The 22,381-nt window shown below is 39.5% G+C and overlaps 2 protein-coding genes across 5 annotated transcripts in view; both read left to right on the top strand.

The window, feature by feature from the left end:
- Positions 1-5,073, top strand: part of fam163ab (family with sequence similarity 163 member Ab) — a 23,828-nt gene extending 18,755 nt beyond the window's left edge. For both annotated transcript variants that reach the window (XM_056377952.1, XM_056377953.1), the window contains 4 exons: positions 389-483; positions 573-594; positions 1,114-1,228; positions 1,798-5,073. In XM_056377952.1, coding sequence (XP_056233927.1) covers positions 1,136-1,228; positions 1,798-2,196 — 492 coding nt within the window. In that variant the 5' untranslated portion in view covers positions 389-483; positions 573-594; positions 1,114-1,135 and the 3' untranslated portion in view covers positions 2,197-5,073. The remainder of the gene's footprint in view (positions 1-388; positions 484-572; positions 595-1,113; positions 1,229-1,797) is intronic.
- Positions 5,074-5,216: 143 nt separating this feature from the next.
- Positions 5,217-22,381, top strand: part of rabgap1l (RAB GTPase activating protein 1-like) — a 113,109-nt gene continuing 95,944 nt past the window's right edge. Inside the window, exons 1-10 of one of the 3 annotated variants that reach the window (XM_056377940.1) lie at positions 5,217-5,317; positions 11,239-11,464; positions 11,805-11,955; positions 13,955-14,156; positions 15,093-15,267; positions 16,205-16,362; positions 17,179-17,289; positions 19,036-19,102; positions 19,261-19,363; positions 22,104-22,270. In XM_056377940.1, coding sequence (XP_056233915.1) covers positions 11,327-11,464; positions 11,805-11,955; positions 13,955-14,156; positions 15,093-15,267; positions 16,205-16,362; positions 17,179-17,289; positions 19,036-19,102; positions 19,261-19,363; positions 22,104-22,270 — 1,272 coding nt within the window. In that variant the 5' untranslated portion in view covers positions 5,217-5,317; positions 11,239-11,326. Of the gene's footprint in view, positions 5,318-5,342; positions 5,673-11,238; positions 11,465-11,804; positions 11,956-13,951; positions 14,157-15,092; positions 15,268-16,204; positions 16,363-17,178; positions 17,290-19,035; positions 19,103-19,260; positions 19,364-22,103; positions 22,271-22,381 lie in introns of those variants that run through there. The other 2 variants (XM_056377938.1, XM_056377939.1) reach the window with 2 other exon arrangements.

The following is a 22,381-nucleotide window of genomic DNA, read 5'->3' as shown; positions in this document are numbered from 1 at the left end:
TTTGTCCACCCTCTGTCTATATGTGATGCATATGTAATTGTGTGTTGGGTGTGTGTGTGTGTGTGTGTGTGTGTGTGTGTGTGTGTGTGTGTGTGTGTGTGTGTGTGTGTGTGTGTGTGTGTGTGTGTGTGTGTGTGTGTGTGTGTGTGTGTACATGTATGCTCTTCTCTAATGAAACACTCTTCCTCATGCCTAGTCATTCTTCTAGTGTTGGTACTGTGTGTTTGTTGGTCTGTGTGTGAGAGGCTTTTGTTCTGTTCTCTCAGTGCCACCTTGTGGAGAAAAATGTTTAAAACATCTTCAGTTAAGCTGTTGCACTTCTCGCTTCCTGCTTCCTTTCCTCTCTCCTTCCTTCCTTCCTTCCTCCTTCTTCCATCTCTCCTCACAGATGTTCATTCAGTGTGGCTCTCCAGCGGTGTGACCTCTCATCTTTTTGCGATTTGACTTCTCTTCACCTTTGCAACCTTTGAACACTCTTCTGATGTAAGTTCTCTATCTGATCTATCCATCCATCCATCCATCCATCCATCCATCCTTCAATTTAACTGTGTCTGTTATTTCTCTGATTTCAGGTGTTAAGCAACTTTGCTGAACGTGAGTGTAACACCAATAATCACAACAGAGTTTATTCTGTTTGATCAATTCAAAATTTGCATTTTCAAAACCTTTTGAAAGAAACAAATGTCTCTTTACGTGTTTGAAATTCATGTTTTTCAAAATAGTTACATTGACTTAGATACTTGATATTACATTTTCAAAATAAAGTTAAAATAAACATAATGTTGTCATTTTAGCTGATAAAATTGGGAGGAAAAGGAAATTAAGTTTAAAATGCTAAACACTAGGCTTTTTTATGATGGTAGTTAATGTTCGTAGGTAGAAGGGTTGGCACTGTGTTGGAGCTGTACGAAAAGATGAATGTATTTAAGTAATTTACTGCATGTTCTCTGTTTTCTTTCTGTTCTCTGTGAATTTGCTCTATTACTATACTTCCGTAGAGAACATATTCCAGCAGATTGCATTTCCGTTTAGTTCAATACTGACATTTGCATGATCTTCTGAAGAGTGTGTTGGTGATGATGATGATGATGATGATTTAACTTCCTGTGTCAGAGTTTGATGGAGAGCTGGTCGGATGACAGCTGGAACTGTTGTCATAACCGGAGGAATACTGGCCACAGTGATACTTCTGTGTATCATAGCTGTGCTCTGTTACTGTAGACTCCAGGTACACCTCTGTGTTTATCTGTGTGTATAAATGTAAGCATCATACTATTTTCCGCATTCATCTCTCTCTCTCATTTTCAGGTCTGTTCCTCCTTCCCCTTTCTTCCTTATAGACTTTCCTTTTCCTTCTTTTCTTACCTCCTTCCTCCTATCTTTCCTTTCCTTACATTTTAACCTTTCCTAAGACCCCTCCCCCCTCTTCGATAGCTTTTTAAATTCAACCTCATCAGCATGAATTGATCATTGCAGTTAACTTTGTTTCAAAAATATTCAGAAATTGGTTCCAGTATCTTTTTTAAAAAAAGGATTTTTAAATAGTTAACTGTTTTAGAATCAAGAAAAACACACTAGAAACCATGAAATCCCAGAAGTATGTTGAATATATTGGAAAAAGTTTATTGATCTCAAACTATTTTCAGATTTCCATTTCATTTTTTTAAGAAAATACTGTAGTATGGTACTCAATAATGTTTAGAAGACCGAGGTACAGCCTGTTTGTCATAAAATGAAAATGAAAATAGCTTTTTTGTCTTGACAAGGCAATTACTGGGCGATTCTCTCTCTCTATAGTACTACTGCTGTAAGAAGAATGGGTCTGACAGCGGCTCCATCTCTCAGCAACACTTTGCCTGCAACGCCTGCAGTGTCACCGGCCTGGACGGGTCAATCGTCACCCCTCTGTCCCTGTCACCGCCAGAGCCGCCTGGATCCTCCAACCCCACCAAACCCAGAGGGGGGCGACGCAGCTACTGCCCCACCTGCTCACCCTACGACTCACCCTTCTACATCCGTACCACTGATGAGATGCGCAACGGTGGCGAGCGCATCACCTACATGCCCACACACTATGAGAACCAGGCACTGGCCATGCCGCTGCCCGCCGTCCGAGGCTCCCTGCTGAGGGAGACTCAGCGAGGGCGGCCTCCCGATTTCTACACCAATACCCGAGCCATCAGCACTGAGGTGTGACTACCCCGAAACCCCATAACACCACCCATTACACACACAGACACTTTTCTTTGCACTTACGCAGACACACACAAACACACACACACACACACACACACACACACACACACACACACACACACACACACACCAGCACCACCACTAACAAGACCACAGAAGTGATTTTGACACGTACAGCAGCTCCCAGTGAGGATCTGCTGGATAAAGGCCCGCTGTCTGTGCAGGCTAAATTATCACATGTAATTAGGGTTTGGGGTCTGGGGGGATTTAAGTGAGGATTGTCTAAGCCTACTGCTGAAGACTGAAGTGTGTGAGAAGCAGGGATGACTCTCAAACCTAGTTCCTCACTTTATACCCGTACATTTTAAATGTTCCTGTTCATAAAGACAGTAATTCTATAATTGATGGTAGATAAAACTGTAGCTGTAAAATGTCTTGTAAGAAAATGTCCCTTTATCCTCCCACATGAAGGGCGTGGTCGTGCACCGTCTGTTGACTGTTACTGTGTCTTTACTGACTGAGGGCTATCTTAGATAATTTATGATTTTTCCCCCTTGCTGCATATCTTCCCAATGACTGCCGAAAAGACAAAAAACAAAACAAAAACAAAACCGTATTATGAAGTATGTAGCAAATATGAAGCAATTTTGTCGTGAGAAGCAGAACAGAGACTGAAGTACATTTGAAAAAACGGCAAAAGGAGGAAAAAGTCAGCATGCCCTCTGCAGTTTCCTGGATCTCTGGAAGCAGGAAAGGTAGAAGAGAGCAGACAACTGGAGCTTTCCCTATGCAAGCTGTCTGTCAAACGACTGCGGCTCCAGCAATCTCCTTTCAGCTGTTTTCATCTCATATACTTTTTACTGGAGGAATATCATGAGCAGTGTGCACCCCCAGTGAGATATAACTACGGTGTACATATAGATAGACCTATGAGCATTTCAAACTGGATCTTGGATACAGTAGTTCCAGCACTGAACTACCACTTTCTCCCCTAAGGCACAAACCTGTGAATAAACAAGTATGCCTGAGCCCTTGAACGCAACAGTGGTAAGATGGAAGTGAACTGGGGGAATTTCTCTTTACTGACAGTGATGCAAAAAGTTTGAAATGTAAATATTAACCAGAAAGCAACGGAAGTGTCTCTTGATCCCACAGTCTTCTTGACGGAGAGAGATGCACCCTGGGATTTGAACATGATGTATTTTGAATGAGGGAGTGTGATTTACTAGTTTGTGCTATTTTGTCTACACACTCCTCCTATACTCCTATACTACTCTCATGTTGAATCTTTGAAATGCAATTAATCATGTCTTTTCTTTTCATGTTTTTTTTTTTTCCACATGTGAGAAAGTCAGAGTACACATTTATGTGATTGAAAACAGTTTCACATTGCTCATTTTCTACATGGCACTTACCCAACATTGCTTGCCATTCACAAAAAAAAAATGTTTCCTGTGATATTTGTCTTTGTATTTCTATGTACAGCAGGGCTCAGTGAGGCAGTGACTAAGCAGTGCAGGAAACCTTACGGACTTGCATGGTGTGATAACGTTGGATAATTTTGGGGCAGGCCTGGTTTTGTCATTCAAGCATTAGAAAAAAATGCACTCCCCAACCTCTTTTCAGCTGTGCATATAACATAATTAGAACCCATTCATCAGCAGCTACTTCATTTATTTCACAATTACTTTTTCATCAAGGTTAAATAGAAGCCAACTGCAGTGCTGTTATACTGTACATCTTTACACAACAATTGTGGGTTTTCTCTGGATGAACTAAAAAGGGCAAATAAATGTACAGAGGACTGGCCAAATGAAAGTTCATCACTAAAGATCAACATGTTTGCTTTTAGGAGAAGTGGTGAAATCTATCCATACACATCTGAGCTAGAATCTCTAAGGAGGATTCAGTGGAATAAAAACAGTGTTTATCCATGTTGTTGTCCACTACCACAGCTAAGGATTCATTGTCATCATTCATTTATTTACCCATTGTATTAACTATATATTTTACTACTTACTTAACTAGTTATCTTTGAACATAGAAAAACAATGAATTTTTAGAAATGTGGTTAAAAAACGTCAAATCATACATGATAAATACAGATAAAAAACAGTAATATTTGACAGTGTTAACTTTTGACAATTAAAGATTTGTAACTGCTTGAAATTGTTTATTGTGTGATTGCTGACAAGACTACACACACACATTCACACACACAAGTGAGCAGTGTTATACGTATTCAATTGGAAATATTAAATTAACTTGAGTTTCATCAAGATGCCAGAAGTCTGACCTCCAGATAATGATTGTCATGAGGTAAACAACCACTAATTTTTGGAACAAAGCATTAATCTATCTTATGATTTTCCCTAAATGATGCCTTCTTTGGTAAAACAAAAGCTTTCTATAACTTAACAACATATTTTCTCATTTTGAACATCCAATGAGAAAGGAGTAAATGTTGAAATAATACTACCTGATGGGGAAGTAATGTTCCCAAAAGCCCTTTGTATAACTAAAATGCACAATAATACATATGTTTATTATATGTTTATTAGTTATACAGTTATGTTTTAGGCACATTAGATGTTTAGCGTCTTATCCAACACCATCATGGAGGTGTCTGATCAGTCCTACATTCATTCAGTGAGACAGACTAATTTAGCTTTAGCTTTGGATTGAGCGTTTTCTGTATACTGCACTTTGTATGAAATTGACTGATAAATAAAAAAAAATCATGGCCTTATTTTTGAAAGCATCCCCACTTTACTTTTGGTGCCTAAAACTTCAATCTATCTATCTATCTATCTATCTATCTATCTATCTATCTATCTATCTATCTATCTATCTATCTATATATATATATATAAATATAAATATAAATAAATGTATGCATTATTTACACACATATATGGCATAAACAAATCCCTAAACTGAATTGTCCAGTGAATGTAAGAGGTGCTTAACGGAGATAATGCAGAGCATGCGTGAAACTACGGTGGCATTCCAAACCGGAAGGCGCATCACTAAAGTCCCGAGTGATTCATCTTCTCAAACACACGATCTTCGCTGCAACTCTCCTGACAGCTAGCGAGCAACTCCACAACGGTCTAAACAAGTGAGTTGACAGCTCTATTAGCTACACCTGTGTTCATTCCAGTGTCATATTTATACGTAGTGGGAAGAGAACCGTTGTTTTCCTTCTTCTCTCTTGTCATTTTCCTCCGGAGCCGGGCGGGGTGTCGCTGAGTGCGGACGCTCCTCCACCTACTGCTCCAACTGTTTTGGACTTTGAGCTGGTTAGCGTTAGCCAAACTTAGCTTCAGCTCGCAGGTCTAGCCTTGCACACATAGGTACTTCCTGTTTAGCCTACATTCACCTGTTGTGACAGTTAGCTCCTTGCCTAAAGGTCTACTTCTGCAAACCCATATTAGTATTACCGCGGTGAGGAAAATACTGTGGTGACTGTACGGGTAAGTTAGCTTGTCGCTAGCTAATTTTTGCCTTGCCTGTCTTTCTGTGAGAGGAGTGTATCCGCTTTGCAAGTCTGCTGGTTGTGTGTATTTGACCACACAATACCATGCCAATTTTATTTAACCCACTAAATGGACGGTAAAGATCTGTTATAAAGAGAATACGCTGCCATAAAATGCTAGCCTGCTGTAGATGCTGTGAGAGACTGTGTGATGTGCTCCATCCAGGCCTGCAGACACAACTGAGGGGAGCAATATCAGTTTATGCAGCAATTAATGGGGAAATCTATTTCAACACAGTGTAAGACAATATCTCATTCGCTTTTGAAACGCAAAGCCATTATCTACAAACACTAACAACTGTCTCCGCAGAAGGAAATCAGAGCATCAACACCTGAAATAATGATGCCATCAGGTGACACTATTTGGCTCTGAGCCATTTACATTATATTAGTGTCTAATTCAGGATGGGCCCATACCGGTTTTGCTTGACATATTCCTTCCATAGAAGTCCAAATGAGTTTTTATTAACACAGCTGTGTTGTACACATTCATCCTCTCAGTAACATCACTGCATATGCTTGTCATGCTTTCACAGCATTCCCTTAACTGACTTGAGACTCAATATTTACAAGTCATAACTGATGTAGGGCTGGGTGATATTAACAAAAATGTCAATATGTTTCTGACCTTGGATAATGGATAACGTGTGATGATATTTTGGGGCTGACACTTGGTGCTTTTAGAATGTGACAGATGTTACACGCGTGACATTACATTCAAGTGTTTAAACTCAGCTTTTGAGAACAGCAAAACATACCAGTTTTTACAAGAACATGATATTATAATAAATGATGCACCACAGTGGGTTCCCTGGTATACTGTAAGAAAATAATAGATGAAATGGAGGTGCCATACTCTTTTCCTTTTCTTGCCTTTTCCTTTTTTGTGGCTGTTGCATACATTTGTATATCTTGTGGTACTACATAGAGCTTCGTAATATTATATTGTTGTGATTTGAAGTTCCACATACTGAATAGGTATAAGTAACATATTGTTTGTTTGCTTTTGTAGCCCTCAGAAGGAACTATCCATTAATTGGAGGTTTGACTAGGTTTTTAAATACCTAAGATGCTCTGGTTGATATTGGTAATATTTGGTAAGAGGGATGTAGCTGATGTATTAAGATATGAAATGAAAATTTTCTGGATTGTATAATGGAGAAATACAGGCATGGTTACCTGGCAGTAGATTGTGGTAGTATGAGCAAATAGGAATAAACAGGTAATAGTCTGATGTAGGCCAGGCTTTGGCTCTGGCACTAAAACAAAGTGGCCTTTTGTGTGTCTAAACGGAGAGGTGTTCTTTGACAAGAAGGAGTTACTTGAAGAGCCAGCCAGAAAACTATCAGGAAGTATATCAGGAATAATTATGCAACATTTCACATTGATTCATCAGATTTACTCAAACGCATAGTCTCTTCATAGTCTTATATGCAGTGTTGTGTTGCTGCTGTGGGGTTTACAGTGTGCAGTACAGGTTGTCACAATAGTCTGCTTCAGGTTTAAAGAGTGTATGTCAGTCATGGTGGTAGTATACTTTTGAATCAACCATGAACAAATAGAGCAGCAGATAATATGTATTTGACAATGAAAATAGCTTGTATGACTGTAGCTTAAGACCAAACAGGAATAACAGGTGTTGGGTGTCACTAAGAGGCAGACACTCTGTTGGTTGAGCTGGTTTCTGTCCCAGCTGTAAACTATTTGTTTCTGTGGGGCTGTGTTGGGTCACCTGGCTCAGTCTTATTCAGATGTTTGGACTGGTTGGGGGTTACTTTTGACATGATGTGTGATGGATGCTTTTGCACAAAATAATTTCCAGGAACATTAATGACATTAATGTTTACAGGGAAATTAACTCCCAACCCTGGCAGTGCTAAAATAACACCCTAATCTCAGTATGGAGTGACACCAAAAGACACCATTATAACAGGTTGATTTGACTGCTTCATAGTCAGTCAGTGTATTGTGGCCATCAGGGATACATTTTGGTTGTTGTTCATGTCTAAAAAAGTTAGTATGATCAGCCCCAGCCTAACCCTAACAGTGTTATTATCTTTTGTAACTTTTGAATAAGTTTGTCATGCTGCAATGACAGCTCTGTTCAGTATGCCCCATAATCACCTTGTCGAATGGGAGACAGGAAAGCTGCTATCAGCAGCTTCAGGTTGGACAGCCCTAGTTCTTTAAAGCAAGGTCACCCGAGTCATAAAGCAGATGGAGTTAGAAAGAGCCGCATGTCAGAGCCAGCATTGTCTACCATCACCAAATGAATGAAAGATGGCCAAAAGGAAATGTTTCCCCTATCACCCAACCCTCCAGTGAAGTGTCAGAAGTTCGTTCATGAATTGCATCTTGGACCCATCATCATATACTATATAAACCTGCCATCAAATAGAATGTAATCATGGATTTTGGGTTGTCAAACCTTGTACTTTGATTTCCTTATAGTTTACTCCTCTCAATCACTTACAGTGTTTTTGATTTAATGTGTCTGTGGACACTGTTGTATCTGTAACATTACAGCAGGGCATGGCAACCCACAGAAACTCATGCACCCATACAGATGTAATATGTCTGGATAGCCCTGTGCCTGTGGGTGTTGTGCAGTCTGTCTACACCACTGGCCATTCACAGTTTCCATGCGGGCAGTGGTTTGGTAACGAGGCTGCCAACTGGGACTGTACTGGAGGAGTAGTCTCGTAATAACTGGGTGCTACTTTTCTATGATGTTTAGAGTTAAGGCCAAAGAGGAAGAGACTGTTCAGTCACCCAAGGACAGCAAGAGTTAGAGAGAGCAGAAACGGTCTAATCTTGGTGAATACTGTTCTATGTGTATAATAACCTGGTTTTTAGTGACCACTTAGCAGCTGATAGATACCTGTAAAATTAGCCTTATATGGATAAATCATTCAAACCATATTTTACTACACTTGTTTTGACATGGATAGTATTTGAAAGGCCTTCATCACAGTTTGTCTGTTTCTTTCTTTCCTTTTGCTGTTAAAATGAATTTTATCACATGCAGTTGTACACAAAATATTGTCTTATGTGTTGCCTTTCTGTACCATTATGAGGGTGTGCATTCGTGTAAGGGAGCTAATGGGATGTTCTGTACTTGCACTGTTAGCATTAAGTAATTGTAATTAATATCCACTTCTGTGTGGCTGGAATGTGTATATCACATGCTTCAGATCCTGTCTTGACTTCAGAAGAGGAGACATGAAATCCAGTTGAAGTTTGCTCTAAATTACTTAATTTCCCAGCCTGCCCTGACACTATTTGTGTTTCTTATCTGGGTTCCCTCTCATTGCAACTCTTTCCAGCTAAGTGAATCAGTGGGAGTGTTCACTTTTCCGCTTCGTGCTGTGCTCTGTGTAATTGAATAAGTATGATTGGAGCACATGATACTGTTGCTTTCCTTATGTGTGTCTGCGTCCATGTACACGTGCATGTGCATGTATGAATATAATTTGCCTGGGTTAAGTGTGTGTGAATGCCTTTTGTGTGCATGTAATCATGTCACTGTGTGTGAATGAATGTCCCCTTCATACTCTTATTTTGAACTCTATATACCTCAAACCCCAGCTGTTTGGCAGATGCTTGAGCTGTACATTTATAATGAGAATAATGAACTTTATTTGTATTGCAACTTTCCTAACAAAGTTACAAGATGCTTGTAGAAGTAAAATAGAATAAAAAATAAAACACAATAAAGTTAAAGACATTCAAAACAACATATTGCAAATAAACAACATCAAAAGAGAGAGTGAAACGAGCAGTAAGCATACAAGGACTGAATTGCACAAAGATTGAAATACAAGTTACCCAAGCTGCTGCCTTAAGACATAAAAAAAGCCTTTTTATGAAAATGGGTTTTAAAGAGATTTAAATGTGGATACTAAGCAGGCGAACCTTAGGTCCTCAGCTTTGATAGCTTTGGCACACAAATCATTGTATTGTTCTGTTCCATATTGAATACATCATTAAAACATTCACAGTGTAGGCTGGAACAAGTATGTGAACCACTACCCTAATGTAGAAGCAAAGTAGAGATTTCTGGCACAACATGCATGAAGAAAGGAAAAAGTCTAATGAGGTCAAAACACCAGCAACACTAGTATAGAGAAGAACTTTTATTATCAGGGTCATCGTCTAACCCTAATAATAAAGTTAATGATAAAGTTTACTGTAAGTGTTGCTGGAGTTTGAACACCTATCTTAATGACATTAACAAAAGATAACTAGAGTCAGCAGTTATCAAAGTCAAATCAATGAAACCAGATCGGAGGTGTGGGTTAGAGCTACTCTGACTTACAGAAAACAATAAAACATTTTGAGTTTGGTATTCACAAGAAGCATTTGCTGATGTGAAAAATGCATCACCAAAAAAAATCTTAGAAGACTTACAATGTGTTGATTTGCATAAAGCTGAAAGTCATCATTGAGAGGAAAATTAATTCCCATGTTTATCAAGGTATCTTACAGGTAAATGTCAGGGTGGCTGTCCATCTCCTGAAGCTCAGTAGAAGTTTGGTGATGAGCCAGGACAACGCTGCTAAATATCAAAGTAAATCCACTACAGAATGACTTCAGTGCCCTGATCTCCACCAAGTGGAGATGCTGTGAAATGACCAGACATCCTTAGAATATGGCAGAGCTGAAGCTGCTCTTTAAGGAATGATGGTCCAGAATTCCTTCTGAACATTGTGCAGGTCTGATCAGCAGCTACAGGAAGAGCTTGTTTGAGGTTATTTGTGCCAAAGGAGGTTCAACCAGTTATTAAATCCAAGGGTTCCAAATCACAAAACAGCTATAATAAAAGAATGCATACAGCTAATGCTATATTATTGTGCCTGTAGGGGCTAATACAGCAACAGAATGTTGAACTGAAACCAACTGCTGGTGTTATAATACCACTGAAGCATGATGAGTATTTAACCGTTTAATGCTCTCAAAGTTCTGCATCAGAAGTATGTTGAAAATGAACCATCATCTACGACAGTGATTAAGGGAAGCTCTCTGACCCCATTTGGCTGCCAGCTTGGCCTGTCAGAGACTGTGACTGGCTAATCCCTGAGTGATCAGGAAGAGACTTAATTGTACCCTAAGCACTGAAAACAATTTTAGGAATTGTGCAACATCAGATTTGTGGTTAGGTTTACAAATTGTCCTTATGTCTGGGCTGGTATCCTTAACTCAAAGATGACAGGGTGGTTAGATTAACTTCAGCCCAGACTTGCAACCTAAAAAGTTGGCCGAGTTGTTTGACATGTCTTTGGCATGTCTAAGTACTGGAAGGGTCATTGTGGTTTGGTGTTGTCATGTACATTACAGTGACAACACTGCAAACAGTACCTTGACTGTGACCAGTTAAGCCTTGATTCATTGAATAGAAAAAAACTTGTACCAGGCTCTAAACAGATGTAGCTGTTCAATGTAAAGGGCTGTCTATGACTTTTACAATGAACAATCTAATGCTGCTCCATTTGTTGTGCATGCAGGCTGCCTACAGCGCTGGGCGGACAGGAGAGGGAAGGGGAGAGCTTTAACCCTGGTCTCCCCAGCCGACCCTGAGTAAACCAGCCAGCCATGGATGACAGCTCCTCACTGGGAAAAGTTAGCAGCTCTACCGAGTCCGTGGCCACCGTCACCAGTGAGGAGTTTGTTCTGGTACAGTCCAGTGCTGCCGGGTCACCGCAGGGCTCCGAGGGCAAACCAAGACTCAAGGTCAGAACCACAGATGGACACACGTTATGGCACAATAGTATCCAAAATGAAGCTACTTGAAGACTGCAGGTCAAATTTGAGTTTCCAAAGGGCAAACACAGCAGCTAAAACATCTTTTGTCCCCCATCGAGCTCCTACTGGAGCTGTTGTGGCTGGTTAGATCACCAATGGATGTAATGTTCATGTAATTTTGCTGTGTGATTACATCCCAAGAAGGCACGATAACAGTCAGTCCAGGAAGCTCCAGTCTGTCTTCATCTATCTTTATGTTTCCCTTTCCTCACTGCTTTATCTCCCCTTGTTTCTCTTTGCCCCATGTCCGCTGTTTTCTCTCCCTTAGATGTCCTGGAATGGAAGTGAGCAGCTGGAAAAAGCTATGGAGGAGGTGTTGGATGATAATGATGATGAGGTGAAAGTGGAGAAGAGCAGTGTGGAAAAGATGGAGAAGCACAGGGACCCAGAGAGCCAAATCCTGGAATCCCGACCTCCAGGTATGTTCTTTGGTGTATTACACTCATTGTGTCTATGATATAAGTTGGCAAAATCTTTTTTCGCAAGACATTGCTGTCAAACAGTCGCTAATTTCATTGTGAGTCCTATTGGTATGGGATTTAAGTAATTAAATTGAAAAACTGTCACTGTGACATAATGTTGACTGTGAATTGTTATATATTGGCTTATAGCTTGGCTGTACAGCCTTTAGCATGAGGGGCAATAAAATACAACAAATGGAGGACTTGATGGAACAGTTTAGGTAAAATTGTTTTTCAGGAAAGAATATCAACAGATGAGCAAAAACTCAGATATAAGCAATCCTTTATTAGAGTGGGGTGTATGTTTGAATTTTTTCATGTTTACATCAGAGTGAAAATACCAATGTGAAAAGCATTCTTTGATGAAAATTGTTTAAAACTGACCTCATGCAGCTGTATCCATGCCATTGACATACCAAAATCTACTTTTGCCTTATCAGATTGGGAAGGCTGGTATCTGAACTTGCTGCTTAACTGCCCTGTATATCAGCAAGGACAGGCTGGGCCCGAAAAAAAGAAAAACAGCACTCTAACCGTGGTTGATATACTGCACTGTTAACCTCAGTGGCATGTGCAAGGCATTAGCACTACCTGGGTTACAATTTACAGGCTCCACTCCCTCTGGGGCTTCTCATTATTAAACTGCACTAATGGTGAAATTATATTTCATTATCTGGGCTTTATGGAGTCACGTGCCCAACCACATGTTAATTATGTTTAACAATTTGAGATCCTATGATTTCATTCTGCCCTGGAAGACTTTGGTGTTGCATTATGACTGTCCTAATCCTTTGGATTACTGTCTGTCTCTGTTTCGTTATGGTTCTGGTTTTCAACTAAGTCTAAAATATCTAACACCCAACTACTGTACACAAAAAACACAAATGTGCTTGTCTAAAGTGTGGTCTTTTTTTTTTTTTTTTTTTTTTTTAAACCCACTCTTTCATTTGAGAGACCAGAAGCTTTACCTCTTCAGATACTGCAGAAAGGTACTTGTCAGTATCTAAACATGGTGTTGAAGCCCCTTACTTTCAGGTGAAATGAAAATGAAATTAAAGTGAAACCATGTGTCACAGAGGAAGGAAGCACATGCTGTCTCCCCAGACACACAGGCAGAAATTCAATGTTGCTAACGATGAATTTTAGAGCACAGCAAACTGCAAAAAAGCAAGGTATGTCCAAACTTGGTACTATATAATTATTTTTAAACATGCTGTATGTGGTGTAAAACAGGTTTGGGAAAAATAAGCAGGTAAAAGATGGAAAGTTGTTGGGTGCTTGAGAATAATCATGACAATTAATTTCATATATGCCTTAGGCGGGTCAGATGTAACCAACTCTTTCTGTATAGATAAGCTTTGTCAAACACTATAAAAATGTATTTTAAAGTCCTGACGGATGTTTTACATTAGGACTACTTGTCTCTATTTATTGACTTGCACCTACACGTCTTCTTGTTACCGGTGTTTCGTGCTGAACAATGCACAACTGCAGAGTGAGCTAAGAGGAAATGCTTAGTGTGGGGTAGATTAAGAGCTAGTCAGCAGTGGAAGTCAAGCTGCTGCTCATTGTTCTACTTCCTGTTTGCAAAGTGTGAAAGTTCCAGGTTAAAGGCCATTTCAGAAAAGACCCCCCCCCCCCACACAACTTCGCCTGTTGTCTGTTTTTTGTTTTGACTTGTCTCTTTCTGTCTCTCTTCTTAAAATGCACCAGTCTGTTGTAGCTGGTAGACTACGAAATGTGAAAATCCAGAAAATTTCATTTCCTTATTATGCTTTGACGGTATGCCAGACTCATGGTATATGTTCTTGTGTAATGCTAATAACACAATCATCTTACTATGATGAGAGAGGGAGATTTCCATTTATCTTATAATGTGGACAGAAAACCCCAAGAACACATTTCACCTTTTCAGAAAAAGGAACAATATCACAACCTTTCTGTTTGTCCACAGAAGCATGTCCAGCACCACCCAGCCCCACGGTCCTGGAGGAAGACAGTGTCCAGTTTAACAAGCTGTCCTACCTGGGCTGCACCTGGGTCAAAGCCCCTCGCAATGAGGCAGAGGCGCAGAAGGCCATGGCCACCCTGCGAGCTGAGAGTGCTATCCCCATCCCCATCACCCTACATGTCCCTTGTGGACCAGATGGCTCTGTCAGGTCAATAATACATTAAGAGTGGAACTGTGTGTATTACGACTGGGGTCAATAAAAATGGCCTTAAAGTAAAGTAGATAATTTTGTTAAGAATGGTAGTTTAACATATTTAAACTGCAGATGATATACGTACTAAAACTTAGGGCATTGTTAACACCATATTCGTGGACTGATAGACTTGTTGTGAAACAGACAGACTTATCCTATAAGTGATAAGTGATAACAACTAAAAGAAGACCACAAGACATGTCTAAAAAGCCTAAGCCTGACCACCACAATACATGACTACTTGTTTGGTAAAGCCACATTACACATCACAGGTTCTGGTACCTACAACCAAGGAGATGAACCAAAAACAGAATATCATGAATTATGTGCTTATTAAAGGTACCCATCACATCTGATGCCTGTCAGTCGGCAGAAGAAGTGATGTGGATATTAAATGAGTTGAGAGAACGTTTTCAACCATTCTGAGTCATGAAATGAAAAGGGAACATGAAATGTTTAGATACACCACAGAGGAAGTGAGACATGGCTTTTTACGACCATGTTGAAATTGCAGTGACATAGATGCCTTACCTCCTGATTGGATGGAAGCTCGGTTGAGTATAAAATGTAATGCCATTCATTGAAGTAGACTGTTACTTTACTGAACTCACGTTGAGCCCAAATGAACAAGTAGTATCTGATCCCAGTTCTACATGTTAACACGCAACATCTTAAAAGCTTAAAAGTGTTAGATATTCGCTCTGGGACGTCTGTAGAGATCAAATGAAAATACATCAATCTTGGTAATACTGTAAATGTTAAAATAGATTTTTGACAAAAATAAAACGGATAAACTCATTAACAAATTATTGTGTAGTATTTTCAATCTACTGACATACTGAAAATGAATTTAACATATTTTCACATGTAAAATAACATATCTCTTTCCAGGATTGTGGACCAGGCTTCAGGTACAGAGATCGCGTCCTTCCCCATTTACAAAGTGTTGTTCTGTGCTCGTGGACGAGAGGGCTCAGTGGAAAGTGACTGTTTCTCCTTCACCGAGAGTTATCGAAGTTCTGAGGACTTCCAGATCCACGTCTTTTCCTGCCACATTAAAGAAGCTGTGAGTTACATACATGTAGTCTATGTTACAAACTGCAATTTAACATGGTTTTCAGTCCACTGTGGTGTATTTAATCCCATAACATTTAGATACAACTTGTTTTAATTCAGGCCCTCTATACAACTGGCTGCTAAGTGACGTAAAAATACCTAATGTTGTGCAATTAGACAAAAAAATGGCAGGTGTCAAGGAAGGGGAAACATAACTATTAAGAAATATTTTTGTTTGAGAAATATATGGAGAAGGTTTTCCAAAATTTTATATTCCAAAGACACTATATAATAAAGATGTACAGCATTAGTAAGAAGAAGGAGAGTGAGACACACAGGCAAAATGTGCGGCCTCCGGTTTTCTTTAAAAGTTTTACTCATTACTTTTAGTACCAACATTGCTGGTCTGGCAGATATAATTTGAAGCCACCATGATGTACCAGGAGAGTGGAGTGTAGTGTATTCATTCTTAAGTGGCAGAATTGTGAAGCTGACTACAGGCTCTGCTCTGCACTGTAATACCCACAATAACCATATCGTCCATCTTTAAGAACAGACTCTACTGCTTTTTAACAAACAGCATGCGCACCATATATGGTTGACATTTACTCCAGTCCTTTAAGTACTGACACTGCTGATCCAGCTGGTGGCACTGTTGTCTTCTGTTATATTTTCTCAATACTCTCCAGTCGATTAAACTTAATTTTCATGATCTGTTCATTTTATGTTTGTGTATATTGATTCTATAAACTCATTTCCTTTTGCAACATTTTATTTTATCTTTTCTGCTTGCTATTAAATGAGATTCTATTCCATCTATATTTTATATTCCACTTATATATTATAATTTTTTTATTTAGTTTTTTTCTTCTCCCCACCTCCTTAAATTTTCTGTCTACAAAGCTTCTGTGTTTATTCATCATCTCCTTTTGTCCTTTTCCATCCAGGTCAGTCGTATCCTGTACAGTTTCTCCACAGCCTTTCGGCGTTCGTCTCGGCCGGCAGACATCAGGGACACAGCGCTGTCCAGTCCGCCCGACAGCGACCTCTACACCTTCACAGTCTCACTGGAGGTCAAAGAGGACGATGGCAAGGGCAACTACAGGTACTTGGTCTACACACACACACACACACACACACACACACACACACACACACACACACACACACACACAGGTGTCTTCACAAAATTTTGGAGTATAAATGTGTTCATTAATTTTCAGAAAAGTATGCTGTCATTATAATTTAATATTATGCTCAAACCACGCGAGATTATGCATGTAACCCTTTTTCTGGAAGAAGTATGATGCTGTAGGTTGTAGTATGATGGTTTAGCACCATTGTTCTATTTTTTTTTTTTTTTAAGGAGAACTCTGTGAAATATGTGAATTGAACACAAACAGTATTTTTTTTTCTTATCAGCTCAGGACTGTGGGTGTCATATGTTGGTAGTTGGAAAGGTGTGTGCTACTGTTAATTTGCTGCTGGAATACTATTTTTATCTGTCTGTTATTGTTCATCCGTAAAGAGCATAAAGCTTATCGGCACAGTGAGGCAATTTTTCCATTTTCACAAGCCATCATATATCGAGTACTTTAGAAATGGATTTTCATTTTCTTACTATTATCTGTTCTTCTCCGAAATAAAATGTTCCAGTAGCTGTTCTGAAAGCAGAGCAGATGTCTGTAATATATGATGCACTCAGGAGAGGACTTGATGGAAGGCATGTCATGATTTATCTTTAACCATTCATTTTTTTAATCATATGAAGGTAATAAGGATCTAGAAAATAAACTGATATTGAACCAGAGAGAACAATAATACAAAACAAAGTAAATTCAAAATATACACAGTACAACAATACACAATGTCAAAATGGAATTACATAAACCCCCCCACCCCCACTTCTTCCTCCCCTCAGTCCGGTGCCGAAGGACAGAGATAAGTTCTACTTCAAGCTTCGACAGGGCGTCCAGAAGAAGGTTGTGGTTTCAGTTCAGCAAATGTGCAACAAGGAGCTGGGCATTGAGAGGTAAGGACCACTGTAAAAAGAGGCGATGCATGGCGAGGCCATGGTAACCTGCCACTGGGGGGGGTCTTTGTTTCAGTGTACCCTTGCAGGTGTTTCTACTGCATTTATTCCAATTATTATACCTTTTTCTTGGAGGAAGGAAGAAGTTTGCATTTTCAGTTCTCTTGGTGCTGCAACAGCAGAGTTAGAGGCAGACATCTGTCTCAGCAGGACAAATGAACTGAACCAAAGGAGTTAATGATGTAGAGCTCAAAAGCACTGCTTTAAACATGCTGGGTATGAACACAGCATCTATAGCCTTGTCCTGAACTTCATTATGGTGAAGTATACAATGACTTTCCAGATGAAAGCACCAGGCTGCTTGAAATGACTTGCTTTCACAAGGACAGTGCACAAGCTCACTGGTCAAAATACAGCAGCAATACACACAAGCATCAAGAGAAATAAAAGTAATCCCCAAGCAAAGAAGTACTTGTATCTTTAAATCACTTTTGACAAAAATATAAGTCTCCCTTATTTTTTGTTTGCATGCTTTTGCAGCACAGTTGCACTGAAAAACTAGGTCAACGTCATCATGCCCCCTGTTCCTCCTCACCCCTTACCTCCTATTGCTATCAGAGGGAGACAAACACCTGCCCTCTCCTTTATTTTTAGTGTCAGTGGAAACTCCTATTGTGCTCAGAGCTGATTCAGCTGATGTTCAGCCTGTATATTTCTTGTATTAATATTCATTTTTGTAATAGCATAAGTTTTAATTGACAGTTCTTTTGAAATGCCATATGGTTTGCGTCATGTGCTCTGTTAGAAAGAATGCCTTCTACCTGGAAGTCTTTCTGTCCATGCTTACTAATCCTATTGAAATGTCACGAGTCATCTGACCCCTTCTTTGTAGAATCAGTTTGAGCCATCCAGGGATAGTGCTGTATTAGCTGTAAATGCATTGTGTTATGTAATGCATTTCTGAAACTCAGACATTCCTATGTTGACCACTTGATGGCACCTGTAACCTAAAGCTGAGGGGACTACTGTAGCAAGTGATTAATTTTGGATTAGTATGATGAACCAGAAACTACATAAACCATGCTGCTTCAGTACAATTTAGATGGAGGACAGAGAGATTTAGATATCCAAAATGTGATAATAAGACCTCTGATCATACTGTAGGTGTAAGTAACACTGTAGTATGCCTGTTGTATGCTATGCCCCTGAATTTTTCATTTTTAATTTTTGCTTTTTTTTTTTTTATTGCTTTTTAACTCCCTGCATCTGTGATGCCCTTTTCTGTGTGAGGGGCATCCTTGAGAGGGTCAGGCCAAATCACAGTTAGTCTCGGCCTCCTCCAGGCCCATGAATTACAGCCAGCAGTGGCAGGGAGAGCAGGGTGTCTTATCTGCCTGAAGGGGCTTATACATGCCAGACTAGATTCTTTTGATATTCACAGGTTATCAAAATAATTTTGATTTCAGGCAAATGATCAACTCATGACCTTTACAAATTGACCATTGCTTAATCCTGCCTGTCAATGATTTCTGAAATCAGCTCAATGCCAGAAATCCCTGAAAGATTATAATGCTTTAAAAGTATGATATTTATGTGTATAGTTTGGTGAATTTTCTTTTTCCATATTTAAGTTTCTTCTCCCTCCCACATAATTCGACTCAATCTGCTGTTGAACGCAGACTGTACCTCCGCAGTGGAATTAGTGAGTATTGATTTGTGATTGTACCTGCTGTGTTTTCCCTCTAGGTGTTTTGGGATGCTGCTGAGTCCAGGACAGAAAGTCTGCAACAGTGACATGCATCTCCTAGACATGGTGAGCAGACACTGACACAGTTTACAGTGCATAATGATACTTGAGAGTAGTGTATGTGCCGTTTTTTTTATGAAGTCATGTTCAAGTGACTTGCAATTTACAGTATAAAAAATTATATTGCTACAAGAACATAAGCAATTGGATGAATATGTACACAGGAGTCGATGGGGAAGAGCTCTGATGGGAAGGCCTACGTAATCACAGGAACCTGGAACCCCAACATGGCAGCCTTCCAGGCACTGAATGAAGACACACCTAAAGGTGAAGATGAGTTTCAGATACCATGCCAAACTAGCAAGCTTTTCACTTGGCAATTCTTAAATTAAGTTACAACCATGTATAAAGACATAAAGACACATTAAGTTTGTCTGTACAGTCAGTTTTCATGCATTTATGATATGATGATATTGAGGATGTACATCCAGTATTGCCTGTTTTTAGTGGTTGCTCACCGCACATGTGGAGTGGAAATTATTTCCATACATTATTGTCACAAATGTGTTGGAGGCCTGCACAAAGCTTAAGGTCATGTCTGGGAACTGTGCAGTGCTTGCAGTGGATCTTGGATGGGATAATTGCCTTCTTCCATTCTCTAACATATCTTATAGTCTTGTGTTTGGCTTTGTGACCAATGACTTGTCAAAACTTGGCATGTTTTTGCACATGGAAGCGTATCACATCACATCACGCAGCAGAGCCAACAGAGCTGCTGACACTTGTGTGAGATAGAATTTAAAGCAGAATTGTGAGGAGATTAATCTTATGCAATTCACTGTGCAGTGCTGTCTTATAATCTTACACCTATGCAAGTTTTTGAGTTGTATACAATTTTCTCTTTTTACTGATTCTGTTTTGAACACGGAGGCTCCTCTGAACACAAGTTGATCACGTAAGCCATGATGGAAATGGGGGACTTTTTCACACCACGCAGCACATTTTTGTGACATGCATGGACACTGTATGTGATATTGGATAAAAAAACTTTGTGGACATTAAATACTGTAAACACACAAACTATACAAAATGATAATGATAATACACTTAGTTCATGTAATAGTTCAGATGTAGTTAGATAAATGTAGGTATTAAGTTGTAGAAAGAGGGAGAGTTTAATGATCTGGTCTTACCTGTTTTCTGAATTTTATCTTAACATACTGAACCTGACTTTGAAGTTTTAAAACAGAATTGTTGCCTGAAATGTGTGTGTTTATAAATCGGAGTGTACTCAGATGAGCATATTGGAGTCGAATTAATTTAATTTAATATTATGTACCTGTCCTTTTTAAAAGGGAAGTATTTACATGTGTTCAGATCGGGCCCTTCAGAGTGTGTCGGGGCAGAGAGCTTGCCTCACCAAATCCATTACAGCTAACAAATTAGACGACTTGGCAACTTGCTGACTCGAAGGTTCAGAGTTTGACTTGAAGGTGGATGGCAGGTCTGTCGAAGCAGACTGCCTCATGGGAGTCAGGCAGTGTAAAACCTGACTCACACACACACACACACACACACACACACACGTACATGCACACAAACACACACACACGTACGTGCACACAAACACACACACACGTACGTGCACACAAACACGGCAGAAAGAAGTCAGAGAGCCTCTGAGCTGGTTGATATTTCAATGGTTGAAACGAATTATGAAGTTTATGAAAGTCAGTTGTTTTTTCACCCATTATCGTGCATTTTGGTGAAATGTCAGGTGGTGAGGACAAGTGAAGATTTTGAAACCAGTTTACTTCCCTCTGAAAGCACTGATCAAGTTCAAAATTATTGAGTAATTTCCTGCTGAGCAAGTAATCAGTTAATAGACCAACGATTTGTTTTGTTTTTCGAGCTCTGGTGAATATCTGAATAAAGTGGCTACAAAAAGGCAGCTCTAAGAATTCTTTGTCCAGAATGTTTTTGTGTTTCCTCTATAATTGATCTGGCTTTAACTATGCAGAAAATGCTGATTGATTCCAAATTATTATGTTTTAATGTGACTTGTAGCCCCTGATGCCAAACCAGGGGTGTCTGAACCATCAGAAGCAATGTCTTTATTATCACAAAATACGGTCTAAGTATCAAGTATCAGTGCTAAGATACTAGTAGTTCATTGCTCCTGGAAACTGCAAACAAGTCCTTTTCTTCAAAAAAACATTTCTCTAAACTACCAGTTTGAGCCTGACATTATGATAATTAAGGTTTATATTAAGATCCCGGTGCTTATCTTATGTCCTTCCACTAATTGAGTAGAATAATAAAGCTTCCACACTGTGAAATAACTTCTCCAGACCCATCTGTTCTTTTTCCAATTTGTTTATTCATCCTTTACAATTACGCTGTCCACAGAACGGAAGCATCAAGTGGTTCGTGAGAGGGTCACATCTCTTTGTGTATGAAGGTCTCCTGTCATCTGTTTAGCTTCAGAGCTCATCTAGCAGGATAATAGTTGACCTGATAACTGACAGATAGATTTGTTGGAAATGTTATTGAAATGTCCTTACCCACTAGGGGGTGTGACATCCCCGCAGGATACATGATGTGTATTTCCTGCCTCCCAGTAGAAGTAGAAGCAGATGAATAGCAAAATCTCTTCAGCCTATAGTAATATTTATGGAGCTATATATTCATTGTAAGTTAAATTGTTATACTAGCTCTGAGTATTGAAAGAGAAAAATCCATTGCCATAATAAATGAGTTTTCTGCCAAAGAGGTTGGTGCAGATTTACTAATATATACTAGCTTTTGGCTGGTGGACTACTCATAACCTGGTTACACTTTGGATGCTCTTAAAGCTGCAGTGCACCTAGAGCTGTGTATCATTTGTACCTAATACTGTAATTTAACCTTTTTCACAGTAAAGACAAAAGGTAAATGGGCTTCACTGACTGAAATCAGTCTTTTCTTTTGTACAAATTGATGATTCATATTAAGTAAAAAGAAAAGAAATTAAGGGGGCTCACATAACTCCATAGTAACCTTGTCTTTACTTCTTGGTGTGTCCCAGATAAGCAAGTCTACATGACTGTGGCAGTGGACCTGGTCGTGACTGAAGTGGTGGAGCCAGTTCGCTTCCTTCTGGAAACGCTGGTCAGGGTCTATCCATCAAACGAACGTTTCTGGTACTTCAGCCGCAAGACCTTCAGTGAGACCTTCTACCTCAAACTCAGACAGGTATGTCCATTGCAACTATAAGACCTTACAGTACCGCCACACATTTTCAGACTTTGCATATACCCATATTTTTTTTCAAATGTCTGTTTAATCCACAATCTGACTGATTGA

The sequence above is a fragment of the Seriola aureovittata genome, chromosome 6 (genome assembly GCF_021018895.1).
Source record: "Seriola aureovittata isolate HTS-2021-v1 ecotype China chromosome 6, ASM2101889v1, whole genome shotgun sequence".
NCBI classification, from domain to species: Eukaryota; Metazoa; Chordata; class Actinopteri; order Carangiformes; family Carangidae; genus Seriola; species Seriola aureovittata.
Note: the sequence above shows the minus strand (reverse complement) of the source record. Positions and strands in the feature narration are given on the sequence as shown.